The sequence below is a fragment of the Lontra canadensis genome, unplaced genomic scaffold, assembly GCF_010015895.1.
Source record: "Lontra canadensis isolate GAN:19392208 unplaced genomic scaffold, GSC_riverotter_1.0 scaffold5, whole genome shotgun sequence".
Classification (NCBI taxonomy): Eukaryota; Metazoa; Chordata; class Mammalia; order Carnivora; family Mustelidae; genus Lontra; species Lontra canadensis.
The window spans coordinates 35,139,955-35,158,246 of NW_022630999.1; the positions used below are offsets into that span (position 1 = coordinate 35,139,955).

An 18,292-nucleotide genomic window follows, 5' to 3' on the forward strand; every position below is an offset into this window, starting at 1 on the left:
TAACTCTACAGGGGAGTAACGTGCCTCTGTGCATCCAAGTCTTTAAACACCATACCTTTCAACTCAGACACTACAGACATTTCTAGAATTTATCTAATGGTAATAAAAGCAAAGAATTTGGGTGCCTGGGTGGCACAATCAGTTGAGCAACTGACTGTTGGTTTTGGCTCAGATCACAATCTCAGGGCTGTGAGATCGAGCCCTGAGTCAGGTCCGCGGCAATGAAGTCTGCTTGAGATTCTCTCCCTCTCCCTGTACCCCTCCCACCTACGCTCTCTCTCTCAAATTAAAAAAAAAAAAAAATCAAGGAAAAAAAAGAAAAAAGCAAAGATTAAGCTAAATAAATGATTATGACAATGTGTTTTTTAACAGCTAAAAGCTGGGGAGAAATATATATATATATATATAACAGGGCCCATCTAAACAACTGAGTATTACTTTGCCATTAGGAATGGTAATTTAGGCAAATACTGACATTATGGACAGAACAGTTTTGCAACAAAGGAAAAAAAAAAGCATTTTAAAACATGTACAGAAGCCTGAAAGGTCATATACAAGGAAATTAACAATGGTAAACCAGGAGTAGGAGTTTATTTCCTTCTTTTGACTTATCTACTTATTCTAATTTCCTAATAATGATCACATGTTATCTTGTAATAAAAAAAAGAGCTACTGTACATATTAGGCTCTTAGGAGTTAGTAATTTGAAAAAATGACTCAGCAAATAAATCTACTGCTATATTTCCTGACACAGAAATACTCTTACCTTATATTTTAGGGTTGAATATTTTACTGCAAGGTTAAATCATCATTAGGGTAGTATTTCTCATTATGCATAAATCTTACAGTATCACATGGTAATAATTTTTTTCATGTTACAATAAATGAAAAGAATTTGGAAACGAGCAGTAAAATCTATAGAGCTGACTGCCAAGGTTGTCAAAAGTAATTCACTTTGAAGAGACAAACACATTTGAGGTTTCATTGCTTGTACCGCTTAAACAGCAGATAAAATTTTTCCATTGATTTATAATTGTGGATCACAACAAGGGCAGTTGTTCTGAGATTCCCAAGAAGCGGACAGGAGGAAGGCCCAGAAGTAAAACCAGTTTCCTTTCTACCACAGCCAATGAGAGAAACACCACTGGTGATCATTCCTTCATTTCTCAATCAAAGAAATCTTGTTTCAGGGCATTTTAAAGTAGTATATAAAAGTTGCTCAATTTGTGAAAGTTTACTATGTTCTATTTCATCTATTAAATATGCCAGAGAGGGGAAACATACTATGGATGTCTTGGATTTTAGTACGTGCCTCTCTAAACAGAATACAAAGACAAAAACACATCAAAAATACAAAAGAGTTACAGTTAAGTTGTTCTCGGATACACCTATTCCCCTGAACATATCCATTATTAAGAAGCTAAGCTATAGCTGCAGTTGTCCATGTTCTTTTTATGTGTTTCCCTTATGTGGAAAAATAAAGCAGAGGCAGCATGCAGCTAAAGCAATGTGCAGATGAAAATGCACAGTTTAGAAAAGAAAGAGAATGCAGTAAGTTTAACAAAAGATGTGCAAGGCTTCTATACTAAAGCCTGCAAAATACTGCTTAAGAGAAACTGAAGACCTAAATAATAGAGATATACCATGTTCATGGATTGGAAGACTCAACATTTGTTAAGGTGCAAATTCTCCCCCAAAATGATATTATGATTTAATGCAGTCTTAATTATAAACGCAGCAGTCCTCTTCACAGAATTTAACACTCTAATTCAAAACTGACTACGAATAATGGTCAAGACAATTTTTTTAAGTTGGAAAATTATTATACCTTACGGTATTGGCGAAAGAAGAGCTACATAAATCATGTACTTAGAATAGAGTCCAGAAACTGACCTACATACAAATAAGAGGTCAAATGATTTTTGGACAAAAGTGCTAAACAAATTCTATGGGACAAGAAAACTCTTTTAATCAAATAGTGCTGGAACAACTAGACAACTATTAAAAAAAAAAAAACAAGACCAATGACGTCACCTCACACCATACACAAAAATTAACTCAGATCAAAGACAGAAATATAAAAGCCAGAAATACAAAACTTCTAAAATATGCTGGTCCAAACAGTAATCACTACCAACATGTAGCTATTTAAACTTAAAGTACAATTAAATATTCAATTAAATTCAATTAAAATATAATTTAAGATTTAGTTCCCAAGTCCCACTGGCCACATTTCAAGAGCTCAGTAGCCACAAGTAGCTACTGACTACCATCTCGAACAGTGCAGCCCAAGAAAATGTACACTCATCTAATGACAGAAAGCAGGTCAGTGTTTGCTAAGGCTAGGAGGGGCCAAGCTTTGACTACAAAGGTGACAGAAGTGAACATTTAGGAGTGATAGAAATGTCCTTATCTTGACTGTGGAGGGAATTTCAGGGATTATATACATTTGTAAAAACTCATCAAACAGTACTCTTTAAGTGAGTACAATTTTTATACAAATCGTACCTCCATAAAACTGATTTTAAAAAACAGCAACAGGGGCAGGGCAGAGGGAGACCTGTACATCTAGGTCCTTGTCTACGTACGGAATCTATCTAACACCTGACCCTGCCAGTTCAGATGATTTATCCCAATTTTTTACTGAGTTATATCATCTTTATGTTTGCTGAAAATGGCTGAATACACTATAGTACAGCTATAGCTGTACACACACTTGTCTATTTAAGGGCAAATTCATATGTGGCCTAGGAGAAAAAACACAAACAGGTTATTTTGGCCCTGGGTGTCACTGGCCCAACAAAAGTCAATAAACGCTTTTAGTACTTAAGCACTTGACTGAACACTGGAGTTCCACAAGAAAAGGAGCTCCTCACCCTGGGGAAGGAGAAAGGCATACAAACTATTTCAGTATCAAATAATAAATTAAGTCAAATGAGGTAAAGGGGCAAAACTGGGGTGGGGGTGTCTAAAAGCCATAATAACACACACAGGGGAGGGAGATGGTAGAGGTCCGCACTACTATAATGTAACTGGAGAAACAGAATTCAGTCTGGTTGCCACACTAGGCTTTTGGAAAGGAGTAATGGGAGACTGGAACATGGGGAAGGTGGGTCGTGAGGACAGAAGGTAACAGCTAGATGCTGAAACTCCTGTCAGCTAACTGAAGTAGTTGAACCTTAATCCTGAAGACAGCAAGAAGCCAGGAAGGCAGAGGATGGCAGGCACAGGGCTTAAGATGATCCTCGGTGAAAGCAGAATGGAGACTGGGAGAGGGATAGCAAAGACCAGGAGGGAAAGCAGTTTTCATGTGGGTCCATTCCTCCTTCCCTGTATTTTCTTAGGATTTCTGGGAAGGAAGGTTCAAGTGGGGAGGAGCAATCATTCAAGAGATCCTTGCCTTCTTCCTCTGTAATTCCCTTTGATACCTATTTGAAGACTTTATTCAATAAATGTAATAATTCTGCCATAAGGGTTTTTCAACTTATGAAGAATCTATCCAGAGAGAAAGTAGCGAGGCAGATGGTCACTATCATGAGAGATGGTATGAACACACTTGGGACCAGGAACAGAAGCTATGTATGCGGCTTACAGGTCATTACTGCTCACCTCCCACACGCAGGCAGACATTGACAACCCATCACAGCACCTAATCCTCTGGGGTCCACACAGGGTCCCAGAATCCTTCTGAAGACAGGACTCCAGTCAGGCGCTGCTGATCAAACTCAGCCAGCATGAAGAAAAAGCTTATTTGCCATTCCTGATGCAGACCCTTGGTTTATCACTAATAGATGGCACAGGGGCAAGACTGGAGGTCAGCAAACTTTTCCTCAAAGAGCTGTATAATAAATATTTTAGTCGTTGCAAGCCATATCATCTGTGGCAAATATTCACCTCTGCCGATGAAGTATGAAAATGGCCAGAGGTAATATGTAAACAAATGAGCGTGGCTATTATAATAAAACTTTATTTAGGGACACTAGAATTGAATTTCACATAATTTTCATGTGTCTTGAAATAGTATTCTTCTTTTAATTTTTTTTCATTATTTAAAAGTGTCAAAAGCTATTCTTATTAGCTTGCTGTGGTAGGGGAATCAAATCAGGCAGTGGAACAAATCTGGCCTCTGACTGTAGTCGGCTGAGCCTTTAAGACAAACTTCCTGGATATCTGTGTTTTGGGTCTTAGAGTCTCAAGTAAGAAATATTAGAAACAATGGTAACTTGGTGATCTAGGAGCCCTATCTTTTCATCAAAAAGAATTTCACCAATACTGCACATAAACTTTCTTTATACTTTTAATATTTAACGGACAGGAAAATATATAATGATAAAGAGCCACTAAGTATTAAGTAATACTTTAAAATACATATGAATTTTATTCATCAGTCTTTACATACATATATACACAGTAATACAGATAGGTACAAACATATTTATTCCATCTGCAAAGTTTCACGTATACAGAACTTATTGGCCCCCTTGCAAAATTTTCAGAGTTGGAAATACTGCTCCAGATGAACAAGGCCATCAGGTCCCAGGACACAGCCAAGTAAGGCTTCTCATCCTCTAGGTTGGACACCCTTAGTAATCAAAACATGCCATCATCAATGGTTACAATGGCTCTAAATCTTCCTGTAACCAGAGGAAAGGGCTTTGCTTCCAGGGAACATGTTGTGTCTAATGGATGAAGAACGGGTTTTAGGGGCTCTCACAACAAACACATCCCTCTTCTAGTGAACAGTGATTGTGGGTGGATTATAATGGGGGCAGAGGGAGAATGCTGAGTGTTTGGATGATGGTGATTTTTTTTTTTTAAATAAAAGAAAAATAGGAAAGAGAAAAAAGAGATTCCTATACCCCAAAACAGATTTTGAAGGACTTTATCTGCACTAAATTGATATGACCTGGGAAACCATTAAGGAAAACACTTTTAAAAAATAGGAATCACGTTGTCTGCCAGTGTGAAAACCCACAATATGCAGGATTCCAATTTCAACTTCATTTTAATGCGACCATAAAGATCTAGCCTGACAGTGGAACTCTGCAAAGCTGAGGCAGCTAACAAACACTAACCACCGTGGTTCCTATGAACAGGGAACCCAGATCAGAACACAGCCCCAGAGGGAGGGTGAATTCAATGAGTAAGGTTAAACAGGGGGAGGTACTCACCTGAAACGGGTAAAGTGCAGACTGTTATCTGGAGATGTAAGTGTATGTTCTGGAGGGAGAACGGGTCTCATTCTGGGCACTGGGAGGCACATTTAAGAAATCCCAAATCAAAATAGTGTCATCATGGGAGCTGCTGATGATCTGAAATTCATCAAACTGTAGCCGAAACACACGTCCAGAATGTTCCTGTGAAATATAACAACTTGATGAGTAAAACGAGACCCTTTACAGTCCCTCATCTCTCACTATCAGTGATCTGGCACAGGCTGGAAATGCAGCTACTTATCCCTGCTTCCTAACCAATGTTCCAGAGCTTACTGAGCTTTGTCCCTCACCCCAGGAGCAACTACTTTGGCTTTTCCTTCTAAACCTTTTCTTTGAATTAATCTTTGTATCTGAGATCCTGGCTCACTTATATGTCAAAGAAGAAAAACCATGTGCTCACTTCACCAAGGATCTTGGAAAGGTAAAAAACATTATTAAATACCCATGCTTGATACGCTGTAAAAAGCAGAGCCAGAAGGATAATGTTTTTAATAGTACCAAGAGTATCTATCTCAACCACAGCCAAAATCAAAATTAATGGTGAAAGAGAAGCATTCTCATTAAAATCAAGAAGAAAACAAGAATGGCCCTAACCATAGTGCTGCATGCTCTAATCACTGTAAGAAGCAAAGAAACAGGAATAAAAGGTAAAGCTACTGAAAATAGGAACAATCTAGCACTATTTTTAAACAACTGTCTCATTAATGTAACAAAAGCAACCAGACTATTAGAAATAATGAGCCTGCCAAAGTTGCTAAAGCAAGATAACATACAAAAATAAAATATTTTTATATGCCAAAGCAATAATCCAGAATACAGAAATTCCATCATAATACAAACATGTGCTGTATTATAAAAATATAATGTAACCAGATACCCATATTATGAAATCTCCCAAATCTATAGGAAGGAAATACTTTGTGCTCTATGAGGAAACCAATCCACCTCCAAATGAGGACGCCTGCTTTCACATTTCACATTTTAAGTTGTGTTCATGGTCCTTAGGAAAGAGCTCACTGTAATGTAAATGTCAATTACGCTCTGATTTTGGCTAACCAAAATGAACAAAACTGTGCATTTCCCTGAAGGCACACTGTGAGGTACACAACCCTTCTGGGGTACACCTAGGCAGGGATATCTGTGGGTAGCCCTCCCCCAGCACAAGAACTGCTGCCCTTTCAACAGATTACATACCACCAATGTGCGCAAACACAAAGTACTTGCTGGGGCTCGAGGGTCAAGAGCAGCTTGCAAGTCCCAAACTTTAATTTTCCTAGAAAAGAAAAATTGCCATTGGTAGAAAAGTTAATATTTTATATACTGTCAAGCACTTCCTTGACAGAAAGGAGTGCATCTGAGTTGCTATCAGAAAAGCAAATGGAGAACAAGCTTACATTTTTACAAGTTATTTAAACCAACTATACTTGATTTGGGAAAAAATAAGGACCTCCACATTCTCAGAATTGCTAAACTGTGAAGAAATATTTTTTAAGGGAGACAAGAAAACAACTTCAGGCTATCTAAAACCAGTTCCTGACTTGATAATCTATGTCACCAAATTCATTCCTCAGGGGGCTCTCTGGAGCTGAGTAGGTGCTGCTGACAGAAGCTAGGGCTCTCTGTGAAATTCCAAGGATACCTTTCTTCAAACTAAGCAAATGCTGGGAGTTAATAATAGGAGCATACACAGACCAACTAGTCCCTTAGTGAAGTATACATAAGGTCACCTTGAAAGGTTTACAGCTGTCATTTGCTCATTTAAAAAGTCATAAGGCTTTTTAAAGAGTTATTTGTTCAATTAACCAAAAGGGGAAAGGAAATGTATCATTAAACGCGTGCACACACATGCACGCACATACACATGTGTGCACACACACACACAGCTGGCTTAATTTAGGGCTAAGGCAAAGAACTGAATTCCTGCACAACCTAAGCTACTCCCACAGTTTATAATAATGGTTAAAGGTGTAAGCACAGGAGTTCCAGAGGCTCTGCTACTGCAGGAGTCAGGGCAAGACCACTTATCCTTCTGGGCCCAAGGGCCTGGACATGATCAGGCGGTACAGTGACAGCTGCCACCTGTTACGCGGAAAGGATCTAACACAGAGCCGGCAAGTACTTGGCTGCTGAATATACAGCGCTCATTTTCCCTCTAGATACAGTGACAGCGGTGCACTGAAGAATCTCAAATACATACCCGTCGTAGGCCCCACTGACAATCCTCTTGTTATCAAACCGGATACATCGGACCAATTCTTCGTGTCCCTCTAGGACTCTTAAACAGGCACCACATTCAATATCCCATAGCCTGGAAAGTCAAACAGATCTCTGTGAAACAACCTCCCATACATGATTCACACTCTCCTTGAGTTCCTCTTACCTGTCCCATATGTAATTTTCACGCTCCTGGACTTGTTTCTATCTCACTCCCAGCCCAAACTATCCACGTAGAAAGATATGTTTGTACATTTATACCATCTGTGTATTTTAAAGCAGTAATCTGGGGGGACGGCTGGCTAGCTCTGTTGGAAGAGCATCTGACTCTTGATCTCAGGGTAGTGATCTCGAGCCCCACATTGCGTGTAGAGATTACGTCAGTAAATAAATAAAAACTTAAAAAAAAAAAGCACTAATTTTGATAGAAGCCTTACTTATTGTATTTTCTTTCATTCAGTTTTTTAAATCATACACATGTATTATTATTTAAATAAGATCAACAGGTAAGAAAACTTCCATTGTATTTAGTTCCTGAGTACTCTCTTGATATCTGAATTGATGAAACCACGGAGCCAAATGGTCTAACAAGGACTTTTCTTGGGGAGACAGGGATTGCGGGCAGTAAGGAAGAAAAGGCATGTACGTGGGTGGGTCAGGGGAGGACATGGTATGTATAGCCGGAGGGTTAGGCTTCCACCCCAGACACTTCTGGCCTGGAGTCCATGAGGCCCACTGAAGTTAGAACCAGTGGACCAGTATGGTGGTCTCCCTCTCCAGATGAGGCTTAGGGACACCCCTTCCTACATAATCCTGCATACTAGCATTTGTCCAGTTTAGGAGGTCACAGTGGGAGCCTCTCATTAGGTATATGAAGTGTCTGAGAAATATACACCCAGAGACTACATCCTGCCTTTTTCTTGGTGTATGATTTATTCTGAAGACTGAGATTTTTACATTTTTCTATTATTGATTTTCTACACTCTCTGCAAAAAGAAAGCCTAGCAAACTAACGTGTACAAAACAAAGTCGGCAAATTAATTCCGTAACCAGCTTTTCTCAGCCTCTCCACAGTGGCTCTTACCATCCGCCCCAGGAATATTTTAGCACAGCACCCTCACCAAATATTCTCATCAGTGCCAGTGACGACGTCTTCTCTAATCCACTGTGAACAGAGCCATTCAGCACTGCCACTAACTCCAAAGGGGTCCCCTCCCTGGGGGAAACATGCAGTGTTATTCTGTAAAACCTCAGAGACTCCAGTGAGAAAGTTAAGGACTGTTTACTCCAGAAATAGTTAAGTAATACAAAGTGCCAAGATTCAGGATCTCACTTGACTTTTACAATACCTTAAAACTGAAAATGATAAAAGAAAACTCACAGCAGTATCACCTCTATTGCTGTGGTTTCATTCCCTCCTTCCTTCTTTTAAAAATTATCTTGAAACCAATCTTTATTTTGCCCCAACATTAAACAATTTGATTATAAAAAAGCTACTGGTGTATGTTAGCACGATGGGAAAATGACTAAGAATTGGTAAACAGATACTGAAGGGCTCTCTGTGAAATTCCAAGGATACCTTTCTTAATAAATACAAGGATAGTCATATTTATTAGGAAGTGAGGTCACTGAGTGTTGGAAGGAAAAAAGGGAGATAAAACAAGACAAGACAGGAGTAGGTGATTCTGCAGCACAGGCTTTGCACGAGACAGATGTATAAAGTACGCTCCTCCCAGCTGTTAGCGAGGGAGACAGGAGCTATGGGCAAGGGAAAGTAGAGAGTCAGGCCAGAGCATCCTCTGTTCTAAGGGGCTCTGGTATTAAGGGTGATTGGGTGGAGGAGGTTCTAAAACACATGTTTTGGGGGAATCAGTTTACCTGCTTCAGTCTGCAGAGCCCAAGAGATTAATAAAGGTTTGTTTCTCTTATTTGAAGTATCTATCTCCAAAGGCTCGGAGTCTTTCAAATGTCAGGGCCAGGAGAAGAGTCAAAAGTATGGCAAAAATTGGCCTGCCCTGTCAGCACACCAACTTCTACCCACCTTATGGTATTATCTGATGATCCGCTAACAACCAGCCGATCCCTGTACTGGAGACAGGCGATGCCTCGCTTGTGTCCATTCAGAGTGCGGACAAATTCACAGGTACTTGTGCTCCAGACCTGTAGAACAGACCAGCCATATTTTAAGAATAAATGCAGAAAAGAATACACCTCAGAGTGCACTTTTTTTAAAAATATAAGAGCGTCTAAGAATGACCAAAATACTTGACTATAAAATGTGGTACGGAGGCTGGGGACAGATTGGCCAGCAAACAGTTTTCTTGGCTGCGGAGTGATGCAACAGGAACAAAACAGAGAGGGAAGCTGTGAAGTCTCCAAACCTTGCGATATTCACCAAGAGAACATCTCCTGGATGGGTCAGACATGCACTTGCCTAGAAGGAAGAGTGTGGGCCCGATTTTATGTTTTCATGCCGGCTGACATGTCAAATCCAACGTAACTGATGTGAAAAAGTTTCACCTTTCACATCCTCCCCTTTTCCAGCTTAGCTCCTTGAACAGCTCCATTTGTTTTGACACATCACTCCTAATATTATGTATGTGGAATAAATAATCCCTCTTTTGTGAAACCATCTGCAAGACTTAGATGTTCACAGACACACTTAATATATTACAAGCCAAATAAGGAGACGCAAAGCAACCGAAGTGCCCTGAATTATTTTACCAGCTGCATTCGTAGTTGAGTAGGATAACTAGATATCCACATGCGGAAGAATGAAGTCAGACCCCTAACTCACACGATACACAAAAAATTTAATTCAGAATGGATCAAAGGCCTAATGTGAGAGCTGAAACTATGAAATTCTCAGAAGAAAACATAGGAGTAAATCTTTGTGATCCTTGATTAGGCAATGGTTTCTTAGACATGACAACAAAAGCACAAGCAACAAAAGACAAAACTGATAAACTGACTTCATCAAAATTAAAGTCATCTGTGTTTCAAAGAACACCATCAAGAACGTGAAAAGAGAACTCATGGGATGGAAGAGAATATTTGCAAACCATTTACCTGATAAGGGACTTGTAACCAGAATATATAAAGAACTTTTACAACTAAACAATAAAAAAAACAAAAACAATCCAATTTTTAGCGAAGGATTTAAATAAATGTTTCTCCAAATAAGATAAAAATGGCCACAAAGCACTGAAAAGATGCTCAATATAATTAGTCACTAGAGAAAAGGAAACCAAAACCAGAGAGACCATTGCACAACCACTAAGATGGCTACAATAAAAAAGACAGACAATAACAGGTGCTGGCAAGGATATGGAGACACCCTCCAGGCTGATGTTATGCAACAGCTGTTTTGTAAAAAGGCCCAAATCCTCTCGACTTCCAGGCGGTGACCTTGTTCCAACTGGTGTGACTGAGCAGCGAGTGAATGACTACATGCAAACCCTACTTGTCCAGCTTCCAAACCACTCAATCTAAAGTTTGATGCCACCTTTGTGAATTGTGGGGCTAGCAAGCAGACACTAGAATGCTAACAAGTGCTGCTCATAAAAAAGGTTTTCTAAGCCAAATCGAAACACTCACACATTGCTGGTGGGATTTTAAAATGGTACAGCCACTTTGGAAAAAAGTTTGGCAGTTCCTCAAAATGTGAAACCCGAGTTACCTTCCAAGAGAACTAAGAATGTATGTCCACGCAAAAGCTTGCACACATATGCTTATGGCAGCACTATTTGTAACAAATAAAAAGTGCAAACCATCAAGATGTCCATCAACTGACAAGTGGACAAACAGAACGTGGTACATCCACAACAGAATTTCCTTCAGTCATCAGAATGAATGACGTACTGATACATGCTACAATATTCATGGGTGAACCATGAAAACACTTTACTAAGTGCAAAAAGCCAGACAGAAAAGGCCACATATTATATGACTACATTTATATGAAATGGACAAGAAGTAGATGAGTGATTGCCAGGGACCAGGAGAAGAGTGACTGTCAACAGGTATGAGGTTTTTACAGAGGGCAAAGAAAATGTTCTGAAACTAATGATGGCTAACACTATGACTATACTAAAGGCTACTGGATCGCATGCTTTAAAGGGTAAATCTTACGGTATATGAATTATATCTCAATAAAGTTGTTATAAAAACAGAAGCTAAAATTTAAAAAAGTTAATATGGATATTGCAATCAGTGCATCTACCACATCCCACGAACCGCCCTAGACTACAGCCGTTTGTCTCATGCCAGCTACCCACCACACGCTGAGCTTCCCAATGGCAGATGTGCCTTACACATTACTGTATCTCCAGCACCCAGCCCAGGGTCTATGGCATGGCAGGTTCTCCAAATTAAGTGAATAATGAACAAATCGAATCCCAGCTTTGCCACTAACTTGCTGTGTCGTCTCCAGCCCAGTTCTCCACTCTCCGAGGACCCTCTGTAAAACGAAGGCTATACCTGCCTCAAAAGAGTGCCGGAAAGATGGAGTGACATTAGTAATGAAAAGCTCCTAGCACCCACTACACGTGCCACAGGTTAGTTCTCTTTCCCTTCAAAACGTGACCAACAGTGTCGCTTCATGCAGTAGAGGGCTCCTCTGTACCCTGGACCCATGACCCTTTCCTCCTACCTTGCCTGTGATTCCAGAAGCACAAGGGATCAAGCACAAATGGAGAAGAACAGAGATCTTGCCAGGTACCAGCTTGGTAAAAGCCACCTCTACTTTCTCTGTATTCTAATAGGGACAGGAATAAGGAGAGTTATGACTGAAGACACTCACTTTGATGGTTCTGTCACCAGAGGCAGACACAATGTATTTATCATCAAAGTCTACTACATTGACAGCAGCACGGTGGCCAACCAGGACACGGCGTAAAGTGATATCGGTGGCAGAAGCCATGTCCCACACAGCGATGGAGCGGTCCTTGGAACAGGTCACCATCAGTCCATTGCTGAAGCGTAAGTGCAGTACAGCCTCATTGTGGTGGATCAACGTGTTGAGAACTTCACCCGTGTTCACATCCCAGACTCTGCATGAGAACAGAAAAGCCCAATGTGGCATTGTTAAGACAACCAGGAAAAGAGGCTAGCATGTATGCCCTGCGCCCATACTTAGTAGTAGGCTGGGGAGGTGTTAAGCTTCACTTGTATTTGGTGACTAGGATCTGACACCTAAGATCATGCTTAAAAGGAGCCCCCAGAAGCAATTATTCTATCTACTGAGAAGTACTGAGAGCATTTCAAAAAAGGAAGGCCAATCCTGGCTCTGCCCAGGTTTAGGTTTATTTAGCATCAAGTATTCAGGCACAGTGCTTGTAAGCTCATGTTGAGGACAACAAAATGAGTCTTTAAGGAGATGGGCTCTGCAAGGAGTCTTAGGTGACAGGGGGAAGGCAGCGTGGTACCTGGGGAATCAAGGAGCTTCCAAACTTAAGGTTCTTCTTGACCTTTGACAGGCCACTGAGTCTCTAATTTATCCACTGCAAACTAGAGACTGTAGGTCAGGACATCTTATCAATTTCCACACTCATCTACTTACCCAACTGCTTTATGAACAAAGCCAGCATCCCAACTGGGGATATCCATGACCTACAGGGCTCGCGGAAGCAGACCTCTCCTGCTATAGCTTTCCTGTAAACCCCATCTCCCAAGAGTACAAGTTCATATAGAGCAAAGGAGGAAAGACGCAGGCTTAAAAGGCAAAAATAGCAGCCTAGAAGCACTGAGTCCGAGAAAGGATACTAAGCGTGCTGGCGACTTTTCTGGAGCATGGTCTTCCAGGAGAAAGTTAGCCTAATACTAGGTCATGTGCTTTTATACAAAAGTACACTGCCATCTCTGTAACACACAGCAATGAGAACAGGACCTACTTAATAAAAGTTAGCTTTCCAGCCTACTTTGTTCAAATAAACCGACATCTAAAGTGGTTTTGAAATACAGCATACAAAACATACACAAAGTATGTGTGCGCTTATCCCAGAAAAGGGTGCAATCTCATTCTTCTCCTGGAAGACATTTGAGTTCAGTGAAGCCAAATCACTCACCTCACTGTAGAGTCTGAAGAACCAGTCACAATGACACGTTCATCATACTGGAGACAAAGGACAGAGCCAGTGTGTCCTGTTAACACTTTCAAACATTCCAAGCTGGTTTTATCCCAAATCTATTGAGACAAGATCAACACAGTATATCACAGTCTGATAAATGTGTTTGTCTCTGAACCATAAAACAGACCTGTGTTATAATAAATAAGAGGAGTTAAACTTCAAACAGGTGGAAAACGACAAAAAGGGAAGAGGCAATATTGAATATTTTCCAAAACAGATGTACTATTTTGCTTACTTTGTCCCTCTAAAAACTGTACTCATTATATTTAACAGACTTATAAAGGGAATTTTTAAACTCTGAAAAGAGATGGCTCACCCTCTGGAAAACAGTATGACACTATCTATTAGGAACCTTCAAAAATGTATACTCCTAACCCATTATGTTTATTTACAAATATTTTAAAATAAAAAAATGTTTGACATTTCAGAAAAATGTCAAAGTAAACTATGAAAAGTTTTTAATGACAGAACAGAATGTTTTAGTACAATTATGTTTTTTAAAAACCAGAATAAAAGCCATCTATATAGTGAAATAACCAATATGTATATTAAAAAAAGAAAAACAGAGAAGAAAATTTAATAATAATTGATTTTGTTCTCTGAGTGCTCTTTTCCTCCCTTCTTTTAATCTTTCCAATATTCTCCAAGTTTTCAATACTGTCCCCATATAATGGTGGATGGGAAATAAATTTTTTTTTAAAGATTAGATTATTAAAAATAGATTGTATGGACCTATTTCTTCCCTTGTAAAATAATACAATCATGATTTACAGCGTCCCTCAAGTTTACTGCACATAGCCAAGCTGTAACAAGTGTTGCAGACATTTAACTGTCTTTCTACAATAGCAAGGGCTTGTCTCTAATTTCTGACTTATTAGAACCAGTTATTTTGAAAGAGTGATTAGTGGGGTGCCTCAGTCAGTTAAGGGTCCAACTCTTGGTATCAACTCAGTTCTTGATCTCAGGATTGTGGGTCTGAGCCCCACATTGAGCTCCACACCCAATGTGGAGCCTACTTACAAAAAAAACTTTTTTTGAAAGAGTGTTTAGTGATCCAGGCTTGGCAGGGAATGAAGTACAAAAGGTTTCCAACCACTGGTCTAGATAATCTCTCTAAATCACAACTGTGCTCTACTATTTACATCTTATAAATCAAATGCATGCCTATTTTAAATTAAACATGGTATGCCTCTATAAAAGAATTCTTCAGAAAGACATGCACTATAAATGAAATGTAACCCCATGGGCAGCCTATACTTTGATAAGGTCCTTATAAACCATTTTTATCTATTCCTTAAAGGATAATTGCCAAAATTATTACTAATTAACCTGTAGCCACAGGTTGTCAGGGCTATCAATATGTATTACATAAAAATAGAGTTCTGTGATCAAATATGTCTTGGAAGTTGGGAAACATTGGATGTCTCTACTGCAGACTTTCTCAGAGCCTTTCTATGTTACTCTATCCTATGAATTTCTAAGAAGGAGGTATATCATGCAGTCAACTTGAGGACAGACCAATAGAAATTATCCAGAAAAGATGGGGGGGGGGGGAGTTTGGAGAAAATGTAAGACAATAGCAAAAGATCCAGTATTTATGCAATTAGAGTCTCAGAAGGAGACAGAAAGAAAATGGTACAGAAAAAATATATGAAAAAAAAAATGGCCAAAGGCTTTTAAAATTTGGTGAATGAAAGACATAAATTTACAGAGTCAAAAGGCTCCATGAAAGACTTCCTAGAGATGACATCAAAAGCATAACCTATCAAAGAAAAAAATGGTACGTGACACTTCATCAAAATCAAAATCTTCTGCTCTGTGAAAGATATCCTTGAAAAGATGAAAAGATAAGACTGGAAGAAAATACTTGTAAAACATATCTTAAAAAAGGACTTATGTCCAGAATATAAAGAACTCTCAGGGTACAATAATATGAAAACAAAGAAGCCATTTTAAAAATGGACAAAAGAGGGGCACCTGGGTGGCTCAGTGGGTTGAAGCTTCTGCCTTCGGCTCAGGTCATGATGTCAGGGTCCTGGGATCAAGCCCAGTATCTGGCTCTCTGCTCAACAGGGGGCCTATTTCCCCCTCTCCCTCTGCCTGCCTCTCTGACTACTTGTGATCTCTCTCTGTCAAATAAATAAAATTTAATGTAAACTGGGGAAATGTACATTTAAACCAAAAACAGAGGTGTGTCTACATACATATTGGAATGGTAAATATCAAAGGAAAAAAACTGAGAATACCAAGGGCTGCCAAACTTGAATAAAAAGGGAGCTCCCACACATTAGTGACAGGAATATAAAATGGTATTGCCACTTTGAAAACCAGTTTGGCCATTTCTTAGCAGGGAATACATACACTTACCATGAATCAACAATACCAATCCTATAATTTTACTCAAGTGAACTGAAAACGTATATTTTCACAAAAATTTGCATACACATTTATAGTGATTTTATTCTGTAACTGAAAACTGGAAACATGGGTGTCCTTCAATAGGTAGATGCATAAGCACATGCAGATACACCCATAAAGTGGGTTACTACTGAACAGCAAAAAGGAATCAACTAGCTAAATGATGAGTCTCAAATGCACCACGCTAAGTATAAGAAGCCAGACTCAAAAGGCTACATACTGTGTAGGTCCATTTATACTATATTCTCCAAAAGGCAAAATTATAGGTGCAGGGAAAAAAGATTTTAAAAAAAGGTCAGCACCTAGGGGAAAGAATTAGACACAAAGGGGCTGAATAAGGGAACTTTTGGGGACAATGGAACTGTTTTATATCTTGATTTCTGTCATGATAACTCAATTCTTTGTGCTTGTCAAAACTCACAAAACTTTACACCAAAAAGAGCGAATTTTCCTGTATGTAAATTATAACTTTAAAAAAAACAGTTAAAAAAAAAACCCACATGTTTTCTTAAATATGAGAAAATAAGCTACAAACAGTGTAAAACAAAATCTGTCAGATCAGCTGCCAAACATTAAACATGGAGAAATGATCCAGTTTATCTACTATTGAAAAGTGAATTAAAACATACAAATATAAATTGCTCTATCATTCTTTTGTGCTATCAACTGAGCCTTTTCAGAACCCATAAAAGGTAATGACTGTGATTTACAGGCAAGTAAGCAACACTTCCACAAGCTAGCAAAGTCAGCAAGAGTGCTGTGATACTGAGATATTTTCAATGTGTACCTAAACACAGAATACAGAATGTGAATGTGCTTAGAGAAGGATAAGAAGTGAGACAACCCAGGGGTCTGGTGTTAGTATAGGGAAATACTCTGGCTCTAGTTTTTCAGAACCACACGGACAGCTGCCAAGATGGAGTGGAACAGATAAAAATACAATCTGGAGTAAACGGAGAGATTCGATGATCTAGTGTCTAACACATAACCACTATTCTAAAAATAAAACATACAAAATACAGTCATTCACCTTAATAGAATTATCTCGTAGGCCACTGATAATTTTTTCATCATCATACTGTAAACAGTAGACACCTTTACTATTTTCAGAGCGGCACTGAATCCTCTGCAAGTTGTGTCGTCCACACCGCCAGTTAGATTCTATAGTCTGGAGGGAAAAGGAGGAAACAGATGAGTTTTTGTGAATCAACTATTCTATTAGGCTTCAGACTTTAGTGCTGCTTCCAGGAACAGCATACCAGATACCCCATTTTGGTCTGCATAACTGTCTGTGGATAGGAATCATGCTCTTTTCCAAGTAAGATATTAGCCCAACAGTGTTTTTTCTCAAACACTCCCCTGACTGTCTGGCAACCGTCATAGGATTTCCAATGAGTTTCAGTTGGGTTTGAAAAAAAAAATGGCCTAGACAGAACTCATTATGTTTAAAGAATGCCCTTTGCACCCAAAATATACAAATAAACAGTAACTCACGGGGTCACTCTCTAATGCCAATTAAAATATTTGTCAAAAGACCACCACCAACATTAAGCATATACTGACAATCTATGTATCTATTCAAAGCAGTGTCTTCATCATCAAGAAAAGATCTTGAATAAACATTACATGCCAACTACTACAGAAAGAATTTTATTTCATATCTACTTTTAATCTTCTACCACACTGAAAGGTCCTTTAGAATAAGAATGGCACATTTCCACCCTGGATTCTCATTCTTTCATCATTCCTGCAACATCTACTGAGATGCTATGTTATCCCCCAATACTGACCAAGCTAGGCGCTGGGGATGAAAAAACAGAATGCATACCGCTTTCAAGGGAGCTACCACTCAAGGGACACAGGTATCTGGAACTGGATATACTCTAAACATGTTTATTTGGCTAAACGATCCACACATTAACCTTGGAAGGATGTTCTTATTTCCCTTTTTACAAACATGGAAAGAGTTTAATTTCCTGAGGCCACAATACTAGTAGCTGGACTAGCTGGAAATCATACCCAGTTCTTCCTGACATGGAGTCCATGTTTTCCACTAAAATATGCAGTGTCTATAAAGAAGTATAATCCTAGCTACTGAGGCAGTGAACACAGAGCGTAAGATCAGTAACAATTCCAGATAAAATATGAGTGCCAAATGAGTGATTAAAATTCTAAGTGCTGTAGGACACCTACCGAGATAAACAGTACTATGGTTTCACACTAGTGAGCAAAGTTTGTTGTTTTTTTTGGGTTTTTTTTAAAGATTCTTTCTTTCTCTCTTTCTTTCTTTCTTTATTAGAGAGATAGAGAGCACAA

The 18,292-nt window shown here is 39.1% G+C and overlaps 1 protein-coding gene across 7 annotated transcripts in view; it reads right to left on the bottom strand.

The window, feature by feature from the left end:
• Window positions 1-18,292, bottom strand: part of FBXW11 (F-box and WD repeat domain containing 11) — a 120,933-nt gene that overhangs the window by 3,771 nt on the left and 98,870 nt on the right. For 5 of the 7 annotated variants that reach the window (XM_032851805.1, XM_032851811.1, XM_032851809.1 and 2 more), the window contains 7 exons: window positions 17,007-17,144; window positions 13,496-13,614; window positions 12,232-12,481; window positions 9,472-9,590; window positions 7,414-7,524; window positions 6,411-6,489; window positions 5,172-5,357 (listed from right to left, as the gene is read on the bottom strand). In XM_032851805.1, coding sequence (XP_032707696.1) covers window positions 5,196-5,357; window positions 6,411-6,489; window positions 7,414-7,524; window positions 9,472-9,590; window positions 12,232-12,481; window positions 13,496-13,614; window positions 17,007-17,144 — 978 coding nt within the window. In that variant the 3' untranslated portion in view covers window positions 5,172-5,195. Of the gene's footprint in view, window positions 1-4,365; window positions 4,680-5,171; window positions 5,358-6,410; window positions 6,490-7,413; window positions 7,525-9,471; window positions 9,591-12,231; window positions 12,482-13,495; window positions 13,615-17,006; window positions 17,145-18,292 lie in introns of those variants that run through there. The other 2 variants (XM_032851807.1, XM_032851806.1) reach the window with 2 other exon arrangements.